Source organism: Nerophis ophidion, linkage group LG14 (genome assembly GCF_033978795.1).
Source record: "Nerophis ophidion isolate RoL-2023_Sa linkage group LG14, RoL_Noph_v1.0, whole genome shotgun sequence".
In the NCBI taxonomy this organism is placed as follows: domain Eukaryota; kingdom Metazoa; phylum Chordata; class Actinopteri; order Syngnathiformes; family Syngnathidae; genus Nerophis; species Nerophis ophidion.
Genome location: NC_084624.1, coordinates 16,531,080 through 16,550,973, shown reverse-complemented (window position 1 = coordinate 16,550,973; position 19,894 = coordinate 16,531,080). Strand labels below are relative to the sequence as shown.

General features: G+C 39.9%; 1 protein-coding gene across 2 annotated transcripts in view; it reads left to right on the top strand.

Moving 5' to 3' along the window:
* Nucleotides 1–19,894, top strand: part of vps4a (vacuolar protein sorting 4 homolog A) — a 55,934-nt gene that overhangs the window by 16,882 nt on the left and 19,158 nt on the right. For both annotated transcript variants that reach the window (XM_061919977.1, XM_061919978.1), the window contains 3 exons: nt 879–998; nt 4,798–4,954; nt 15,888–16,036. In XM_061919977.1, coding sequence (XP_061775961.1) covers nt 879–998; nt 4,798–4,954; nt 15,888–16,036 — 426 coding nt within the window. The remainder of the gene's footprint in view (nt 1–878; nt 999–4,797; nt 4,955–15,887; nt 16,037–19,894) is intronic.

Genomic DNA, 19,894 nt, shown 5'->3' with positions numbered 1-19,894 from the left:
TGCACTCAAAGAAGGTTAAAATAGAACTTAAAAGGTATTTAACACATTGGGTTTTTCTTGTTGCACTCAAGGAACAATATACAATTTTTCAAATTACATATAGTCTGCCATAATCAATGATTATGTTAGAATAGAACAGAAAGTTATATTCAATTATTCATGATTTATGATTGCCACTTCTGGTATGTGCTTTAAGAGAAATTATTCACAATCATAATGAAAGACATGACGACGGATGTATTTTTTTATAAGTCTATTCTAGGTCATTAATCATGCATCTCACCTGGACATGAGACGTCTGAGATAGGCTCCAGCGACTCCCATGTGTGAATGTGGAAATAGTGTCAAAGCGCTTTGAGTACCTTGAAGGTAGAAAAGCGCTATACAAGTATAACCCATAACCCATGGATGGATGGTTAATATTCAAGTCAAGAAATGTAAATGCTTGGTGCGTTTTGAATGGGGGTTTTTTTATTTAATTTTATGGGCGAATAGTGGGGCTCCCATTGGATCTGCTGTCAACTGACTTTAATTTACGTTTATTTAATATTTACAATGCATAAAAAATCCATCCGTCCTCATGTCTTTCATAATGATTGTGAACGATAGGCAAAATCTCCCAAAAAACGTAGTTCACCTTTAAGGGCTTTTATAGGCAGAATAGAGCGACTCCCATAAGCTCCATTGTAAGCAGATTTTTTATCGCATTTATTTATCATTTTGAATGCATAAAAAAAAAGAAAAACATATGTGTTCTTGCTTTACATGTGAATGATAGGCGAAACTCCAAAAAAGTGTGGTTCCCCTTCAAAGACAACAGGGGTCCATTCCAGACAGTTGGTAATAATTATGTCTTGTTCTCTGTTTTGTGTTTCCAGGTGCAATTGTGATGGAGAAGCCCAATGTGAGATGGAATGATGTGGCTGGACTAGAAGGAGCCAAAGAAGCTCTGAAGGAAGCTGTCATCCTTCCCATCAAGTTTCCTCACCTCTTCACAGGTGTAAACACACAAAAATTAAAACAATGTACAGGTGCTGGTCATATTATTAGAATATCATGAAAAAGTGGATTTATTTCATTAATTCCATTTAGAAAGTCAAACTTGTAGAATGTATACATTCATTCCAAACAGACTAATACATTTCAAGTGTTTTTTTGCCAAAAAGGAGATGATTATAGCTGACAACCAATGAAAACCCTAAATTCAACATCTCAGAAAATTCGAATATGGTGAAAAGGTCAGATATTGAAGACACCTGGAGCCATACTCTAAGTAGCTAACTAACTCAAAACACCTGGAAAAGCCTTTAAATGGTCTCTCGTTTTGATTCTGTATGACACACAATCATGGGGAAGACTGCTGACTTGACAACTGTCCAAAAGATGACCATTGATACTTTAAAGAAGGAGGGCAAGACACAAAAGGTCATTGCCAAAGAAGTTGGATGTTCCCAGAGCTCTGTGTCCAAGCACATTAATAGAGAGGCGAAGGGAAGACAAAGATATGGTAGAAAAATGTGTACAAGCAAGAGGGATAACCGCGCCCTGGAGAGGATTATCAAACAAAACCGATTCAAAAATGTGGGGGAGATCCACAAAGAGTGGACTGCAGCTGGAGTCAGTGTTTCAAGAACCACCACGCACCGACGTATGCAAGATATGGGCTTCAGCTGTCGCATTCCTTGTGTAAAGCCACTCTTGAATAAGAGACAACGTCAAAAGCGTCTCGCCTGGGCTCAAGACAAAAAGGACTGGACTGCTGCTGAGTGGTCCAAAGTTATGTTTTCAGATGAAAGTACATTTTGTATCTCCTTTGGAAATCGAGGTCCCAGAGTCTGGAGGAAGACAGGAGAGGCACAGAATCCATGTTGCCTGAAATCCAGTGTCAAATTTCCACAATCGGTAATGGTCTGGGGTGCCATGTCATCTGCTGGTGTTGGTCCACTGTGTTTCCTGAGGTCTAGGGTCAATGCAGCAGTCTACCAGGAAGTTTTAGAACACTTTATGCTGCCTGCTGCGGACCAATTTTACAGAGGTGACGATTTCATTTTCCAACATGACTTGGCACCTGCACACAGTGCCAAATCTACCAGTACCTGGTTTAAGGACCATGGTATCCCTGTTCTTGATTGGCCTGCAAACTCACCTGACCTTAACCCCATAGAAAACCTATGGGGTATTGTGAACCGGAAGATGCGAGATGCCAGACCCAACAATGCTGAAGAGCTGAAGGCCACTAGATAGATAGATAGTACTTTATTGATTCCTTCAGGAGAGTTCCTTCAGGAAAATTAAAAAAGTTAATTAATTAAAAAATAAAATATATATATTAAAGCAACCTGGGCTCTCATAACACCTGAGGAGTGCAACAGACTGGTCGACTCCATGCCACGCCGTATTGCTGCAGCAATTCAGGCAAAAGGAGCTGCAACTAAGTATTGATTGCCGTATATGCTGAAACTTTCCATGTTCATACTTTTCAGTTGGCCCACATTTCTAAAAAATATTTTTTGGTACTAGTCGTAACTAATATTCTAATTTTCAGAGATACTGAATTTGGGATTTTCAGTAATTGTCAGTACTAATCATCAACATTTAAAGAAATAAACATTTCAAATATATCACTATGTGTGTAATCCATCCATCCATTTTCTACCGCTTATTCCCTTTCGGGGTCGCGGGGGGCGCTGGCGCCTATCTCAGCTACAATCGGGCGGAAGGCAGGGTACACCCTGGACAAGTCGCCACCTCATCGCAGGGCCAACACAGATAGACAGACAACATTCACACTCACATTCACGCACTAGGGCCAATTTAGTGTTGCCAATCAACCTATCCCCAGGTGCATGTCTTTGGAGGTGGGAGGAAGCCGGAGTACCCGGAGGGAACCCACGCATTCACGGGGAGAACATGCAAACTCCACACAGAAAGATCCCGAGCCTGGATTTGAACCCAGGACTGCAGGAACTTCGTATTGTGAGGCAGACGCACTAACCCCTCTTCCACCGTGAAGCCCTTGAATTGATATAATATGTAAGTTTCACGTTCTGAATATAATTACTGAAATAAATCAACTTTTTCATGATATTCTAATAATATGAACAGCACCTGTATAACCATTCAATTTTGAATCTAGAGCAGGGATGTCCAAACTACGGTGCACGGGCCAAGTGGGGTGCGCTGGTGTTTTTAGTATGGCCCGAGAGACCTTAAGTTAAATAGGAAGTCTGGCCCGCTGACTGTCTCCAGTTTAATTTTAATTGCTTTACGGTCTAATTCCTGCAAACATGTCACTATATTGTGGACATGTAGTACTTTTAGTTACTTTGACTATGAGTTTTAGTTTGAAGTGTAGCGAGCACAGCATCAATTAATATGACCCAATCCAAACAACCTTTTCTGCTCATGGTGCAAATATATTATTACTATCACAAAAAGTAGACGCATATGGTTGCACATGACACACAACCGGCTCACTGAACTATTATAAAAATGCTGAATTATCATACACAATTAAAAATTAAACTCTTAAAACATCCCCTACAAAGCAGAATGAACTCTCTCCGCACTTTGCCATGTTTGGCTCATTTTAGCTGCTTGATATTTTTGATTGATTACAAAACTTTCAGGAGGTTGTCATAAAAGTAAACAAGGTAGGAGTCAAACTTTCACATGCTCTAACTATTCAATGTTTTTTATTAATTATACTTCATATTGCAGTGTCGTCAGGTTCTGATGTGGGCGGGGGAGGTTAATAAGGTTATGTGATGCTGTTCGGTATGTCAGCTGTTGCTTATTTATATCATCACGGTGGAAGAGGGGTTAGTGCGTCTGCCTCACAATACAAAGGTCCTGAGTAGTCCTGGGTTCAATCCCAGGCTCGGGATCTTTCTGTGTGGAGTTTGCATGTCCTCCCCCTGAATGTGTGGGTTCCCTCCAGGTACTCCGGCTTCCTCCCACTTCCAAAGACATGCACTGGGGATAGGTTGATTGGCAACACTAAATGTTTATTTTTTTATTTTTTTATTTTTTCAAATCAATCCAACAAACAACTTCACAGCAATAATATAACGATGCAATTCAATTCTAAAACCAAACCTGACCCAGCAACACTCAGAACTGCAACAAACAGAGCAATGGAGAGGAGACATTTGATAAAACATTGTCCTTTATAATTACAAAAGCTTTTTTTAAAAATCTACTACTCTGCTAACATGTCAGCAGACTGGGGTAGATTCTGCTGAAATCCTAAGTATTGAATGAATACAGAATCGTTTTGAATCTTAAAAATATTGTTTTTGAATCGAGAATCGCGTTTAATCGAAACAATCTATATATTATCGAATCGCGACCCCAAAAATCGAAATTTAATCGAATCGTGGGACACCCAAAGATTCGCAGCCCTAGGGTTAGGGTTGGGGTTAGGGTTAAATATTTTTAAAAAAGTATATATATATATATATACATATATATATATATATATATATATATATATATATATATATATATATATATATATATATATATGTGTATATATATATATGTGTATATATATATATGTGTATATATATATATATATATATATATATATGTGTATATATATATATATATATATATACATATATATATATATATATATATATATATATATATATATATATATATATATATATATATATATATATATATATATATATATATATATATATATATATATATATTTTAAGGATGTAACGGTATCCAATCTCACGGTACGATATTTTCACAGAATTAAAGAAAACGTCTCTGCACATTCAGGTAAGCGGACGCCATGGAGGGGAATTTTGCTGTTTGGACCACCAGGGACGGGGAAGTCGTACCTGGCAAAGGCTGTGGCAACTGAGGCCAACAACTCCACTTTCTTCTCCGTCTCGTCCTCAGATCTCATGTCCAAGTGGCTGGGCGAGAGTGAAAAGTAGGTTCACTGCGTTATTTCTTTTATCATTACAAGTTCAGAAAACAGTTTGGTTGGCGTGATGATATACCGTATTTCTTTGAATTGCCACCGGTCATATATTATGCGCCTGCCTTGAATTACTGCCGGGTCAAACTCGCTTCTCAGAATAATTAGCGCATGCTTAGTATTACCGCCGGGTCAAACTCGTGACGTCACGAGTGACACTTCCCCTGTCAGATTTTTTAAAATGGAGGAGGCTGATTTCAATACCTGTAATTTGAAATTGCATAAAGGGAAGACGATTAAGAGCTATTCAGTAGGATTTAAGGTCCAAGCTATATGTATGCTAAAAAGAACAGTAAGCAGCTATGTTTTATTAATATACCGGTACCTGTGGAGAGGTGGAGCCGACGGTCCGACAGACAGGCAGGGCACGCTCAAGCCCGGCCCAAGATGGCGGCGAGGAGACGTCGAGCGAGCGGAGAGGAGGAGCGGAAGCGCGACCTGGACTGAGGTTTTATTGAAAAATAAACAAAATCAAACTGTTCAAGCCATGTCCTTTCTTGGTGGTCCTGGGAACCCGCAAGACGACGGCTTGAGACCGTCACAATACCGTAGCTGCGTCTGTCAAATATGAGTCATTAAATGACTCCCACCTCCTGGTGGTAGAGGGCGCTAGTGTTCCTTCTTGCAACTACTCGGCTGCAGAAGAAGTGAAATGAGTGACGTGATATGTGCTGGAGGAGGTAATAAAAGAAGATCTCCATCGAGACAGAGAGACTTTTAAAACTGAAGAAAGATAAAGGAAGACTTCTATAAACAAGTTATCGATGCTTTTGATCAGAAGGAGCTGGCATGGACTATATTTATAAGTAAAGGTAAGACCATAATAACGTTTTTTTTTTAATTAAATGGGCTTTTCATGATGGTATTCTTACATCACACTCAAATTTTTACTGCATGCCTTTGGTGAGAAGAGGTTTTAAAATAATTAGCGCATACTTACTTTTACCGCATGCCTTTGGTAAGCGCAGGAGTGAGAAGAGGTTTTAAATTAATTAGCGCTCCGCCGGCAATTCAAGGAAATACGGTAATTGTTAAATATGCATATTTGGCCATGATGCATCTGCAAAAGTGAGTAAAAAACATTAATAGAAAAACAAACTTGTTTAAAGCTACAAATAAACTTAGTTCGGTCATTTAATTTTTCTTTAAATTGTTTTATTTCCGTGTATGATTAGCTGCATGTGAGTCTTTTTAGATGCTGGAAGAGCGGCCCTCAGGATCACCAGTCTGGAAATCTTGCGAAATATTAGAAGTGTGCCGACTAATCGATTCTTCTTTTGAACACAAAGTCAAGGCAGATTGGCGCGGTAGTACCACAGATCTCCATGAAGTGGGCAAAGTCCTCCACCCTCTACTCGACATCAACTGCAGTGCTTCCGCGTAGCTCCTTGTGGTGGTTGGTGACTCTCAACGCCAGCTTCTAAACTCCGTCCCCTCCTCCGCATCTACTTTCTCTCCACGCGGAGAGAAAGTAGATGCATTTTAAGTTGTTGGCCACTTTGAGGAGAGTGGCAAACAACAGAGCTACGGCCAAAAAGCTTTGCGGTATCACATCCAAGATTGACCAAAAAGCGACAAAAAAAAGAGGCGAAAACACTAATGGAAACATTAACCGAGACAACAGGGGGAACACAAGACCACAGAGCTCCTGCAACTAGCTGCCACTATAATGGCATCATCTCAGAGTATGTTACCAACAGTGGGTTAATGAACACATTTATGGTTGTGTTTAATTTGTTGGACATGTTACAAGTTACATAAAGAAACATCATGTGATTACATGTGCGTATTTCAGCACATCTGAGGAATAGGAAGAAGCTAAGCTTATATTTAAGCTTCTCCCATTTCTTTTTTTACTGACAGTTCATTCACGCCCTTTTCATTTTTACATTATGTTCACTTCCTTTTGAAAGAAGGTGTATATAAATGCGTAATAACTTATTGGTGATATTTAATCAATGTTAGCGTTGGGTCCGGCAACACCGATGCATCGGCGCATGCGTCGAGCTCATAGAGCTGTGTCGGTGCGCGTACAGCTTTTAGAAAGTCACGTGGCCGATCATGAGCTGTTTCGGTCACGTGACCGATATGCGAACTGTGTCGAACTGACACCTGCGCACTTGTGTTTGTAAGGAAGCGCATCTGTCAACGAGATGCTGCTGCCAATAGAATTGCCGCACTTCTGTCGTTGGTCATTTGTAATTTATTGTCGTCGAAGATCATGGAGCAGCCTCAGGCAAAAAGAAATATTTCCGCCGTGAAATAATTAAGAAGAGAAATCGTGTAAAATTTAATACATTGGAAAAACTTTTTTTTTTATAAAAATTTGTAAAAAAAAAAAAAAAAATCCCAGTCCACAAGCATCCTCATTGACAGCACGTTCTCTTAGATTTCCATGTTATGATACATGTTCACATTATTTATCGACTGTATCTAAAAAAAATGTAATATATATTTTTATTTAAATGAAGATATGAAATAATCCTAAATGAAATACATTGACTTGGTTTATATTATTGTATACCGTATTTCCTTGAATAGCCGCCGGGCATGTAATATGCGCCTGCCTTGAATTACTGCCGCGTCAAACTCGCTCCCCAAATTTATTAGCGCATGCAAAGTCGTGACGTCGCGAGTGACGCTTCCCCTGTCGTCATTTCCAAAATGGCGGAGGAGTTTTATTTTGCTTTCACTATGTGTAAACCAGGGGTCTTGTTCCACAGCCATACAGACCACACTACTGGTTGTGATATAAAACAACTTGTCTTTAACACTTACTAATATGCGTCACACTCTGTGGACCCACACCAAACACATTTCTGGAGAACGGTGGCTCTGTAACACATAATAAACACAACATAAGAATTACCCAGAATTCCAATGCATCCATGACTCGTGGCTATATTATACACCCGCTGTTATGTATTGATATTGTAGAATCTGTCAATCAAATTTTCGTAGCTGTTGGAATCAGTTGCAATAAGTCTGAGTTGTCTTTCATGTCCTTGAAGTGAAGTTAATGTCATCTTCAGTATTTGTTTTGTTTGTTAATGTTTATAACAAGTTGGTTTCTTATTGATCCACATTTACCTTGATGTAGATATTACAGGGGGAACACAATCATATCGGAATAAGACATTGTACTTTGTAAGTAAACACAGAACGTGATTATGTGACAGCTGGAATTAGGTATAGAGTCAGTGGAAAATAGTGAATAAAGGAAAAAATAAGAGGAAATTGGAAGGTAGTTACTTTCAAATGGGAACTAAGCAGAAACCACATTTGTGTGATGTTTATAGAAGATACAGGTTTATCAAGTAGAATTTAGTATGGGAAGGTATATAGATAGATAGATAGATAGTACTTTATTGATTCCTTCAGGAGAGTTCCTTCAGGAAAATTAAAATTCCAGCAGCAGTGTACAGAGTTGAGATCAATTTAAATAAAAGTAAAAAGTAAATAATGGGGGTTTAAATGGAAACAAAATAGAGAAATATTACAATAAGAATAAAAACTAAAAAGCAACATGAGAATAAAAGTATAACAGTGAAATAAGAATATAACAACACAAACTAGGCAGTAGTGACCATGTTATGAAAAAGTATTGCACTGTTATTGTTTTGCATCCCCTGTTATCCTAGTACCCCCCGCTCCCCGCCCCAGAGAGGAGTTGTACAGTCTAATGGCGTGTGGGACAAAGGAGTTTTTGAGTCTATTAGTCCTGCACTTCGGATGAAGCAGTCTAGCATTGAACAGGCTCCTCTGACTACTGATAACGCTATGCAGAGGGTGACTGGCATCATCTAGGATGCTCACTAGTTTGTCAACAGTCCTCTTCTCTGCCACCGTCACCAGTGTGTCCAGTTTCATTCTGATTGTAGAACCGGCCCGCCTGATTAGTTTGATCAGTTTCTCAAGTCTATGTCAGGGTGGGTGACATGGGGGGGCTCTGGTTAACACTCCAATACAGAGTCTATTAGTCCTGCACTTGGGATGAAGCAGTCTAGCACTGAACAGGCTCCTCTGGCTACTGATAACGCTATGCAGAGGGTGACTGGCATCATCTAGGATGCTCACTAGTTTGTCAACAGTCCTCTTCTCTGCCACCGTCACCAGTGTGTCCAGTTTCATTCCGATTGTAGAACCGGCCCGCCTGATCAGTTTGATCAGTTTCTCAAGTCTATGTCAGGGTGGGTGACATGGGGGGGGGCTCTGGTTAACACTCCAATACAGTAGGTGGGGGTAATACACCTTTAACAAAGAGTGCCACACCATTAAACACTACCTTTTTGTTTTTTTACAGTGATGTCAGCGTTGCGTTTGGTCACATGCTCATTGATGTAGAGCAGGGGTCACCAACCTTTTTGAAACCAAGAGCTACTTCTTGGGTACTGATTAATGCGAAGGGCTACCAGTTTGATACACACTTAAATAAATGGCCAGAAATAGCCAATTTGCTCAATTTACCTTTAACTCAATATTATTATTAATAATTAATGATATTTATATTTGTGGAAAACACTGACCATCTTAATGATGAACAAAGACATATCACTATTTCGTCTAGATTTTCCAGTACAAAAATTTTAAAAGAAATTCAAAATACTTTGAAATAAGATTTTAATTTGATACTACAGATTTTCTAGATTTGCCGGAATAATTTTTTTGAAATGTAATCATAAGTTTGAAGAAATACTTCACAAATATTCTTCATCGAAAAACAGACGTTAAAATGAAGAATTAAATAGGCGCCAGCGCCCCCGCGACCCCGAAAGGGAATAAGCGGTAGAAAATGGATGGATGGATGGATGTATTATCCATCCATCCATCCATTTTCTACCGCTTATTCCCTTTCGGGGTCGCGGGGGGTGCTGGCGCCTATCTCAGCTACAATCTATTATTCTTTACAATAAAAAAAAAAATCAATTTACTTTAACATTGATTTAAATTATTAGGAAAGAAGAGGGAGGAATTTAAAAGGTTAAAAGGTATATGTGTTTAAAAATCCTAAAATCATTTTTGCCCTAAATTTGTTTTTCTGAAAGTTACAAGAAGCAAAGTAAAAAAATGAATTAATTATTTTAAACAAGTGAAGACCAAGTCTTTCAAATATTTTCTTGGATTTTCAAATTCTATTTGAGTTTTGTCTCTTAGAATTAAAAATGTGGAGCAAAGCGAGACCAGCTTGCTAGTAAATAAATACAATTTAAAAGATAGAGGCAGCTCACTGGTAAGTGCTGCTATTTGAGCTATTTTTAGAACAGGCCAGTGGGCGCCTCATCTGGTCCTTACAGGCGAGCTGGTGCCCGCGGGCACAGCGTTGGTGACCCCTGATGTAGTATGTTTGTTCGCTTCAGTTTGACTCGCTGCCTCTGTCACGGTTGGTAAAACTGGTGGACTCAAATGCAGAAAAGACAAGTTGAATTAAAGTTCAAGGGTTATTAATAGTGATGGCGCATTATGAAGTGTAAAATACGACAACAAAACCCACGGCTGTTGAACAACTTAAGCTATACATCAAGCAAGAATGGTAAAGAATTCTACTTTCAAAGCTTCAACAATTAGTTTCCTCAGTTCCCAAACGTTTATTGAATGTTGTTAAAAGAGAAGGTGATGTAACACAGTGGTGAACATGCCCTTTCCCAACTACTTTGGCACGTGAAATTCTAAGTTAATTATTATTTGCAAAAAAAAAAGTTTATGAGTTTGAACATCAAATATCTTGTCTTTGTAGTGCATTTAACTGAATATGGGTTGAAAAGGATTTGCAAATCATTGTATTCCATTTTTATTTACATCTAACACAATTTCCCAACTCATATGGAAACGGGGTTTGTATTATTGTATATACTAGGTCAGGGGTAGGGAACCTAAGGCTTTAGAGCCAGATGTGGCTCTTTTGGATGACTGCACCTGGCTCTCAGAGAAATCTTAGCTGACATTGCTTAACACGATAAGTAATGAATAATTCCGCTGGTAATAACAGTGTCAAAAATAACGTTCAAAATATAAAACATTTTCATGCATTTTCATCTATCCATCCGGTTTCTACTGTTCAAAAAGTCGCATTAATGGTAAGAAGTATTTTATTTATTTTTGGTTAGCCTCAGAATAACAATGTTATTAAAAAGAATAAGAGACTTATTATATTCTAAAAATGTTGGTCTTTCTTAAAAATGCACGCATAGAGTTGTATTCAGTGTTAAAAACATTTTTTTAATTCGCTCTCACGGAAATACTTTTAAAAATATTTGGCTTGTATGGCTCTCTTAGCCAAAAAGGTTCCCGACCCCTGTACTAGGTCATAAAATCAGTGTCAATTGAGTCGGTCAATAGGTTGCCTGTAGGGATTTTTAATGTCCAGCAGATGTCAGTATTTAGTGACACAGTATTGACACAGTATCAATACAGTTTTGCAATGTGTCAAAACGCTTCTTGACGCCTCATCAACCCATCACTAGTTATTAATAATAAAATCAGAGGGAAAAGAGGGAGCTCGTAGTCCTTGGCTTTGCGGTCCAGGAGCGCATACTGAGGCTAGCAGTCTGTGGCTAACAGGCTGAGGCATGCGCACATGGCAGGTAGGGAACTGAAGGCAGAGGAAAACCGGGGTAAGACAAGGAGCCAAAAAACACAAACATGGCAGATTTGCAAGATTATCAAAAGTGCTAGAATTCTAGGACAAACTGGTGAGAAGCATTGCCCCATCTAGAAAGGTGAAAGATCTGGCGATCGCGCCAAGTAAAGTCCAAACATTTGTAGGCTGCAGGTGATGAGGGTATGGCAGGCAGCTGAGTGATTAGGGTGCTGGGATCAGCTGTGCCATGCTGAGAGCTGGAGCCAAGCCTACGCCCAAAACACGCCCACTCTCCCAAAGACACACACAGAGACAAACAGACACAGACAGAGACTGTGACAGCTTCAGGAAAGCCACTTTGTTGTTTTTGTTGGTAAACTTAACGATGACAGGTGTGTTGTTATTTCTACCAGACATAGGAATGCATGTATCTATGTTGTCGACGTCCAGATGCACTCTCTTTGAGTTGGCCACCTGTTACACTGTTGAAGCAGCAGCATCTTGTCGTCCTCTGTTATCAGCTGCTCTACATTAGGCATGCGTGTTGTTTGAGGGCCAGTGATTATCACGCTGTTCACGCGGACAGACTCTTGTATTCCTGAATTTGACGCATCATTTTAGATGTAATTTGATCCTTCTTTAAAATATTCACTTGCTCCTTTAGCCTAATTACTTTTTCTTCCAGTCCATACATTTTTCGAAGTGTTGCAGTATCCTCACAAAGTGTCCTTCCTCAATTCGTTCATATTTTTTGACAGGTATAGTATTTCATGTCATCGCGCTGTCTATCAAGCCTCGCTAACACTTCACTCGTCCTGGCTCCCATATTTCACATCCTTCTCCTCTGCATTCGTTGAAGTCAAAGCCTTTTTCTTCCGATGTGGTTTGGGTTTGTCTGCTTTGGTGGTTGGAAGTGGTTGTGAGACATTTACAACAGTAGTAACTCGTGTTTTTAGAGGAGTTTGTTTCTCCCACCAGACGGTGGGAGAACCACCAGGTTCAAGCCAGTGTTATCAGCAAACAAACCTGCGGTCCCTAAGAGTACAAAAACGATGCAAAAACCTTGTAAATACAAATCTCTTTCAATTCCTGTCCTACCTGACAGGAAGTGACATCACAAAAAAATTGTCACAATTTACATGTTAAACTTTGTAAAACGGATCGGAGGAAATTTTGGCTTTGATTGACTTTCCTTTGTATCAGTCACATCTGTCTCGTACAGGTACATACTATGTAACAACACATTTTTTAAACTTATTTAACGACAGAACATCTTATTTAACTTACCAGTTTGGCTTACATTTCGTCAACCACAGACGTGCAAACACATACGTGTGATTAAAACAACATTCTCCTCCATGTAATTGTGTTAATTTTAAATAGTGTACCTTTAATATATCACTACACTGATTTTAAATATAATATGCACATCCTTGTAAATGCAATACTGTATATAACTATACTGATTTAAATATAAAATATGTATACATCCTTATGTAAAATATGTGAGAGATCACTACTCGTTATATTTATTTAAAATGTAATGTCCACACCATTGTACATGTAATATATTTATATATCATATGTTGATTTTAATATAACAATGTGCACATAATTGCACATGTAAGATATTGCTATATTGATGCACAAACATGTTATAATAGTATAAAATTAGCCTGATCAACAAAACACTCGTAGGTGACACCATTTCTCCATAGCTTGTGTAATGGACGTGCGGTATGCAAAAAGCGCTGCGTAATGGACGCTAAAAACAAGACAACATTCAAACTGATACAAACCATAAACACACTCTTCATATGGTTTTAAGTTCATTATAAACATTTTGCACTATTTGTTAGATATAATTCATCATATTCTCATTAATTAAAGTTGGTGCATCAATTTTGTGACAGAGCGAGACATCTTCTTTACATTGGATACATATTATCTTTGTGCTGCATGGCTGTAGTGTTATTCCTCTCAGTCTCTCATGTCTTGTTGATCATGTCTTCTTTGGCTATGTTCTGTTGACCTTTGGACTCTTTAAGTTCATGTTTTTTCACTCCCTGTTTTGTCACCATGACGACCAATCAGTTCACCTGTCCTCACGACTCACACACCTGATTCATTTGAACTCACGCACCTGTTTTCAATCACCACATCACTATTTAAGCCTGTCATTTTCTGTTGGTGCATGTTGGCCCTGTGATGAGGTAACGACTTGTCCAGGGTGTACCCCGCCTTCCGCCCGATTGTAGCTGAGATAGGCACCAGTGCCCCACGCGACCCGAAAGGGAATAAACGGTAGAAAATGGATGGATGGATTTTCTGTTGGTCGTCCTGGCGTCATTGTGATCTTTTCTTGCTCTGTGCTGACTTGTTTCCTGCCTTGCCATAGTTTCGTGCTTCATGCCATGCCAAGTAAGTTTTGTTTGATTTATGTTCATCTTTTTTTAGTTAAAATTAAATAATGTGTTTACCTAAACCCCATGTCCCGGGTAGTCCGTCTGCCTTCCTGGGAGAACGAACCCGCAGCAAGCTGCGAACCCCTCCATCGTGACAGAATACTCCAGCCAAATACGTACCCCGCGGTGATTTCTATGGCAGAGAGGCTTGAAGGGATGCTTGCAATAATGGCCGAATGGAGGAGATGTTTTGACTCCTTTCAAGCTCCCTCCCACCCATCCCTGTTGTCTTTGACCTTCTTTGGGGACGTCTTGGATCCGTGCTTTGAGGGGGGGCTAGGGCCGGGAGCTGTTTTAGTTGGGTGACTCAGCTGCACCCAACCAGGCAGCAACCTCCGGCCCGGCCACCACCACCAGTCTTTCGGCCTGCCAAGCCGCAACCCCCAGCTAGGCCACCTGCACCAAGTCCAAGGCTAGCACCAAATCAAAGGCTAGCACCAAGTCAAGCTCCAGTGCCGCCACCACGCCAAGCTCCAGTGCCGCCACCACGCCAAACTCCAGTACCACGCCAAACTTCGCCGCCTGCAGCTTCCATGCCTGCCACGAGGACGACGCGCGCAGCTTCCACAGCTGCCACGAGAACGACACACCCACCTTCTTGTCGACCCCAGATGTGGCCGTTCCCTGGACGTCCGCCACGCCAAGTGCGCCCACCACAGCGGCCACGGACGTGGCCGTTCCCGGGTCGCCCTCCTCGTCAGGTGCAGCGGCATTCTCCACGTCGCCGCCACCTGACTCTCCTTCGCTGATTGCGAGGACACTTGGTCTGGCGACCCACCGCCAAGTCCCCCTCCCGTCCTCCCATGACTCTTGATCTTGTTTTTTTTTGGTTTTGGACATCTGGGATCTGTCCTTGGGGGGGGGGGTTCTGTCATGATCTGTGGTCTGGATTATGTTTTTTATTTTCAATCGAAGACTCCTTCGGTTCCTGTTTTTTGTGCACCGTTTTGGTTTGGTGACCATGGTTACCTGTTATTTCCACCTGCTTCTGATTAGTTTTCACCCGCTCACCTGCTGCCTGAGCACTAATCAAAGGCATTATTTAAACCTGCCTTGCCCTCCAGTGAGTGCTGGAGTATTGTTTGCTGTTTACTGTGGACTGCCTTTTTTGGAAGCTGAGAGCTATTCCCTGGATCCCGACTCCTGTCCCTGTTTGTGTTTTCCTTACCTTATTTTTTGAACATTAAAACCATGTTTTCATTTTCCAAGCCTGTCATCTCTGCATCTTGGGGTTCGTCACCACCACTTCTTGACACAGTCAAGTTCAAGAAAATGGAGAGACAACTAACGTTAAGACAAAGACAATTAAATTAGAGGTAAAAATTAGATGTGAGAATTAGAACGTGTTTAAAAACATAGAACACTAAATATGACTGTATTGAAACCACAATTAACGCAATATGTGATGACTATATTTCATATTCATATTTTTATACCATAATTTAAAAAGTACTACCTTATGTCTTTATTTTTAACATACGTTGGGGTACAATTTATTTAATATTTATACTATTTCTTTTAACATGTCTTAATGATGATAGAATTTGAAGTGGAACTCTGAAGAAAATGTAATTGTACTGTACAATTGTTGACAATAAAAACATCTTATCTAATCAATAAAGTACTATCTATCTATCTTGACTGACACAGAAATTAAATGCTGTTGTGTAAGTTTGATTTGTAGTTTATCTCATAAAATCACAAGGAATACATATATTCTTTATGAAAGGTATCATTAATTTACTTGGGATGTGGTGCTTGTCTTGAAAAATAGACAATAAAATAACTTCACTCTCTAATATTGTGACAGCCGTTCACTGCATGCTCTTTTTTTTCCCCTCAGACTTGTAAAGAATCTGTTTGACCTGGCCCGCCAGCAAAAACCTTCCATCATTTTCATCGATGAGGTGGACTCACTATGCGGTTCCAGGAACGAGAATGAGAGCGAAGCAGCTCGCAGAATCAAGACAGAATTTCTGGTCCAAATGCAAGGTGAGCAGAATCCACTTGTAATCCTTCGGAAGAGTCAAATCAGCAGTAGAGCTGCAGACAGACGTTTATGTCAGTCCATCTAGGATTTCACTAAGTCCCCATCATGCCAATTCATCACAAATTCAATCATCCATCAAGTTTCTACTTTTTGTCCGTATCGGGGTTGCCAGGGGGCTTTACCCTACCCCAGCTGCACTCGGGCTGAAGGCATTTTACACCCTGGACAAGTCACCATCTCATCGCAGGGCAACCGAGCCACACAAATGATGCGCCGCCTCACAATTTTGAACAACTTTCCCACACATTTTAGCCATTCAGTCATTTTCACCAATGGAATTTCTCTCCCAAACGTGCACTTCAACTGTCTAATCAAAATGCATGTTTGTTTCCTGTGTAGATGAAGCAGGTACAACATGTAACAAAATATCAAGTTATTGTTCAATCGACACAATTATTGTCCTCCCGTGTAGCTCAGACCTACTTCATGTTCCTGTCTACAGCGTAATATAGTATATAAACATTTATTTTAAATTTTTCGTCTTAGTTGGGCGGTGTGGTGCAGATGGTAGAGAGGCTGTGCCAGCAAGTTGACAGTTCCAGTTTGAGTCCAGCTTCCACCATACTAGTCACAGCTGTTGTGTGCTTGGGCAAGACACGTCACTCTTACTCATGATAAATCGTGGTGAGCACCTTGCATGTCAGCTTCCGCCATGAATGAAATGTGTGTGTGAATGGGTGAATGTGAAAATGTAAAGCGCTTTGGGTATCATTCCAGGTATAGTAAAGCGCTATATAAATACAGACCATTGACCATTTAGTTTACATGTATTTATATGTTTATTTGACATTTATTTATCCAGGATAAGGTAGAACATGTTTTTCATTTCCAATGCTGACCTAGTAAGAGGCAACATTTACAGTGGGGCTAAAACGTATTGAGTCAGCCCCCGATTGTGCAAGTTCTCCCACTTAAAATGATGACAGAGGTCTGTAATTTTCAGCATAGGTACACTTCAACTGTGAGAGACAGAATGTAAAAAAGAAATCCAGGAATTCACAATGTAGGAATTTGTAATAATTTGTTTGTAATTTATGGTGGAAAATAAGTATTTGGTCTCTTCAAACGAGGAAGATCTCTGGCTCTCACAGACCTGTAACTTCTTCTTTAAGAAGCTCTTCTGTACTCCACTCGTTACCTGAATCAATGGCACTTGTTTGAACTCGTTATCTGTATAAAAGACACTTATCCACAGCCTCAAACAGTCAGACTCCAAACTCCACTATGGCCAAGACCAAAGAGCTGTCAAAGGACAGCAGGAAAAGAATTGGAGACCTGCACCAGACTGGGAAGAGTGAATCTACAATAGGCAAGCAGCTTGGTGTGAAAAAATCAACTGTGGGAGCAATTATCAGAAAATGGAAGACATACAAGACCACTGATAATCTCCCTCGATCTGGGGCTCCATGCAAGATCTCATCCCGTGGGGTCAAAATGATCATGAGAACGTGAGCAAAAATCCCAGAACTTCACGGGGGGACATGGTGAATGACCTGCAGAGAGCTGGGACCAAAGTAACTAAGGTTACCATCAGTAACACACTACGCCGACAGGGAATCAAATTCTGTAGTGCCAGACGTGTCCCCCTGCTTAAGTCAGTGCATGTCCAGTCCCGTCTGAAGTTTGCCAGAGAGCACATGGGAGAATGTCATGTGGTCAGATGAAACCAAAATAGAACTTTTTGGTATAAACTCAACTCGTCGTGTTTGGAGGAAGAAGAATACTGAGTTGCATCCCAAGAACACCACTGTGAAGCATGGAGGTGGAAACATCCTGCTTTGGGGCTGTTTTTCTGCTAAGGGGACAGGATGATTGATCCGTGTTAAGGAAAGAATGAATTGGGCAATGCATCGTGAGATTTTGAGCCAATACCTCCTTCCATCAGTGAGAGCTTTGAATGGTTGACCAAATACTTATTTTCCACCATCATTTACAAATAAATTCTTTAAGATTCCTACAATGTGAATTCCTGGATTTTTTTTTCACATTCTGTCTCTCACAGTTGAAGTGTACCTATGATGAAAATTACAGACCTCTGTCATCATTTTAAGTGGGAGAACTTGCACAATCGGTGGCTGATTAAATACTTTTTTGCCCTACTGTACATATTAGCAATGTTGCTGTGTGATAATAATCTCTCATCATCTCTCATTTACCAACAAAAAATAGTGCTACAGATCACTCTCAAGAGTTCACAAAAGCTCTTAACCTGTGGGGGTAAATGTATTGCAACATAAATGTTTAAGATGGACAATCATTTTTCAAGTGTAAAACATAAACGAATAATGTCTGCAACTTGTGGACAGAGCAGACAGCGGACAGGAAGCCTTTGGTGGCGTTTCTTTCAGTATCATAATTGACTATAATTCTTAATTATAATTAATTAAAACAATTAATTCATGTGACAAGGAGTCTGAGTTTCGGCATTCTTTGAAATCTAGAGTCTACTTTTAAGTCTGTGACATGAATGAAGTAAAACGTCAATAATCTAATATGATCCAATGTTTGTTGAGTTCCTATGTTTCTTTGATTAGGTTTACATGGGACACTTAAAACACTGATTAATTAATTCAAAGTTGATGGAAAAAATGCATTAAAACATTGGACATTTTGCGGCAACTTTCTGAAAGAGCTTTTTCAAATTCAGGCATTTTAGGTCTTAACAATCTGTGAAATCATGGAAGGGCTGATTGTTACTCTCATCATAGGCTTAAATATTCTATTCAATTTGAGTCATTACATGAACAGGTGTAGTTTATGATTGAACAATGTTACTCTTCGATAGGTTTTTCAAACAATCCTAATTAAATTGTAATTAATGACGATGATTGACTGCAGCTCGGCATGCATCGGATCGACCAACACTCGGAACAAAGGAAAAGTCCAAGATAGGGCTGCACGATTATAACCAAAATAATAGTTAAAGTACCAATGATTGTCGCACACACACTAGGTGTGGCAAAATATTCTCTGCATTTGACCCATCACCCTTGATCACCCCTTGGGAGGTGAGGGGAACAGTGAGCAGCAGCAGCAGTCGCCGCGCCTGGGAATAATTTTTGGTGTTTTAACCCCCAATTCCAACCCTTGATGGAATTGGGGAGGTAATGGGTCCCATTTTTTTCAAGTCTTTGGTGTGACTCGGCCTGGGTTTGAACTCACAACCTACCGATCTCAGGGCGGACACTCTGACCACTAGGCCACTGAGTAGGTGACGGTTACTTGTAGCAATATTGAATTGAATTATTGATCCCGATAATTTATTGTTAGGTTTCTATTTTAAACAATCAAGGTTGTGAATAAGCTTTTCATTTCAAAATCAATCTATTTTCTATTGCGAGAAAGTTGAAATAAAAATATTTTTGTTTTTATTTTAGAAATAAAATGATGTATTTCCTTATTGTATTATTAGATCGATTTAATAATACAATTAAATTTACAAAAGACAAAGGGTTAATTAAATATAAATATGCTATTGTAGAGTCCCTCGTGAAGTATTGTGGGGAGTGCTCAGAGAGTATGGGGTATCTGATTGTGGTGGTCCGCTCCCTGTACGATCAGTGTCAGAGCTCGGTCCGCATTGCTGGCAGTAAGTCGGACACATTTTCAGTGAGGGTTGGACTCCGCCACGACTGCCCTTTGTCACCGATTCTGTTCATAACTTTAATTGACAGATTTTCTAGGTGCGGTCAAGGCGTTGAGGGGATCCGGTTTGGTGGCTGCAGGATTAGGTCTGTGCTTTTTGTAGCTAATGTGGTCCTGATGGCTTCATCTGGCCAGGATCTTCAGCTCTCACTGGA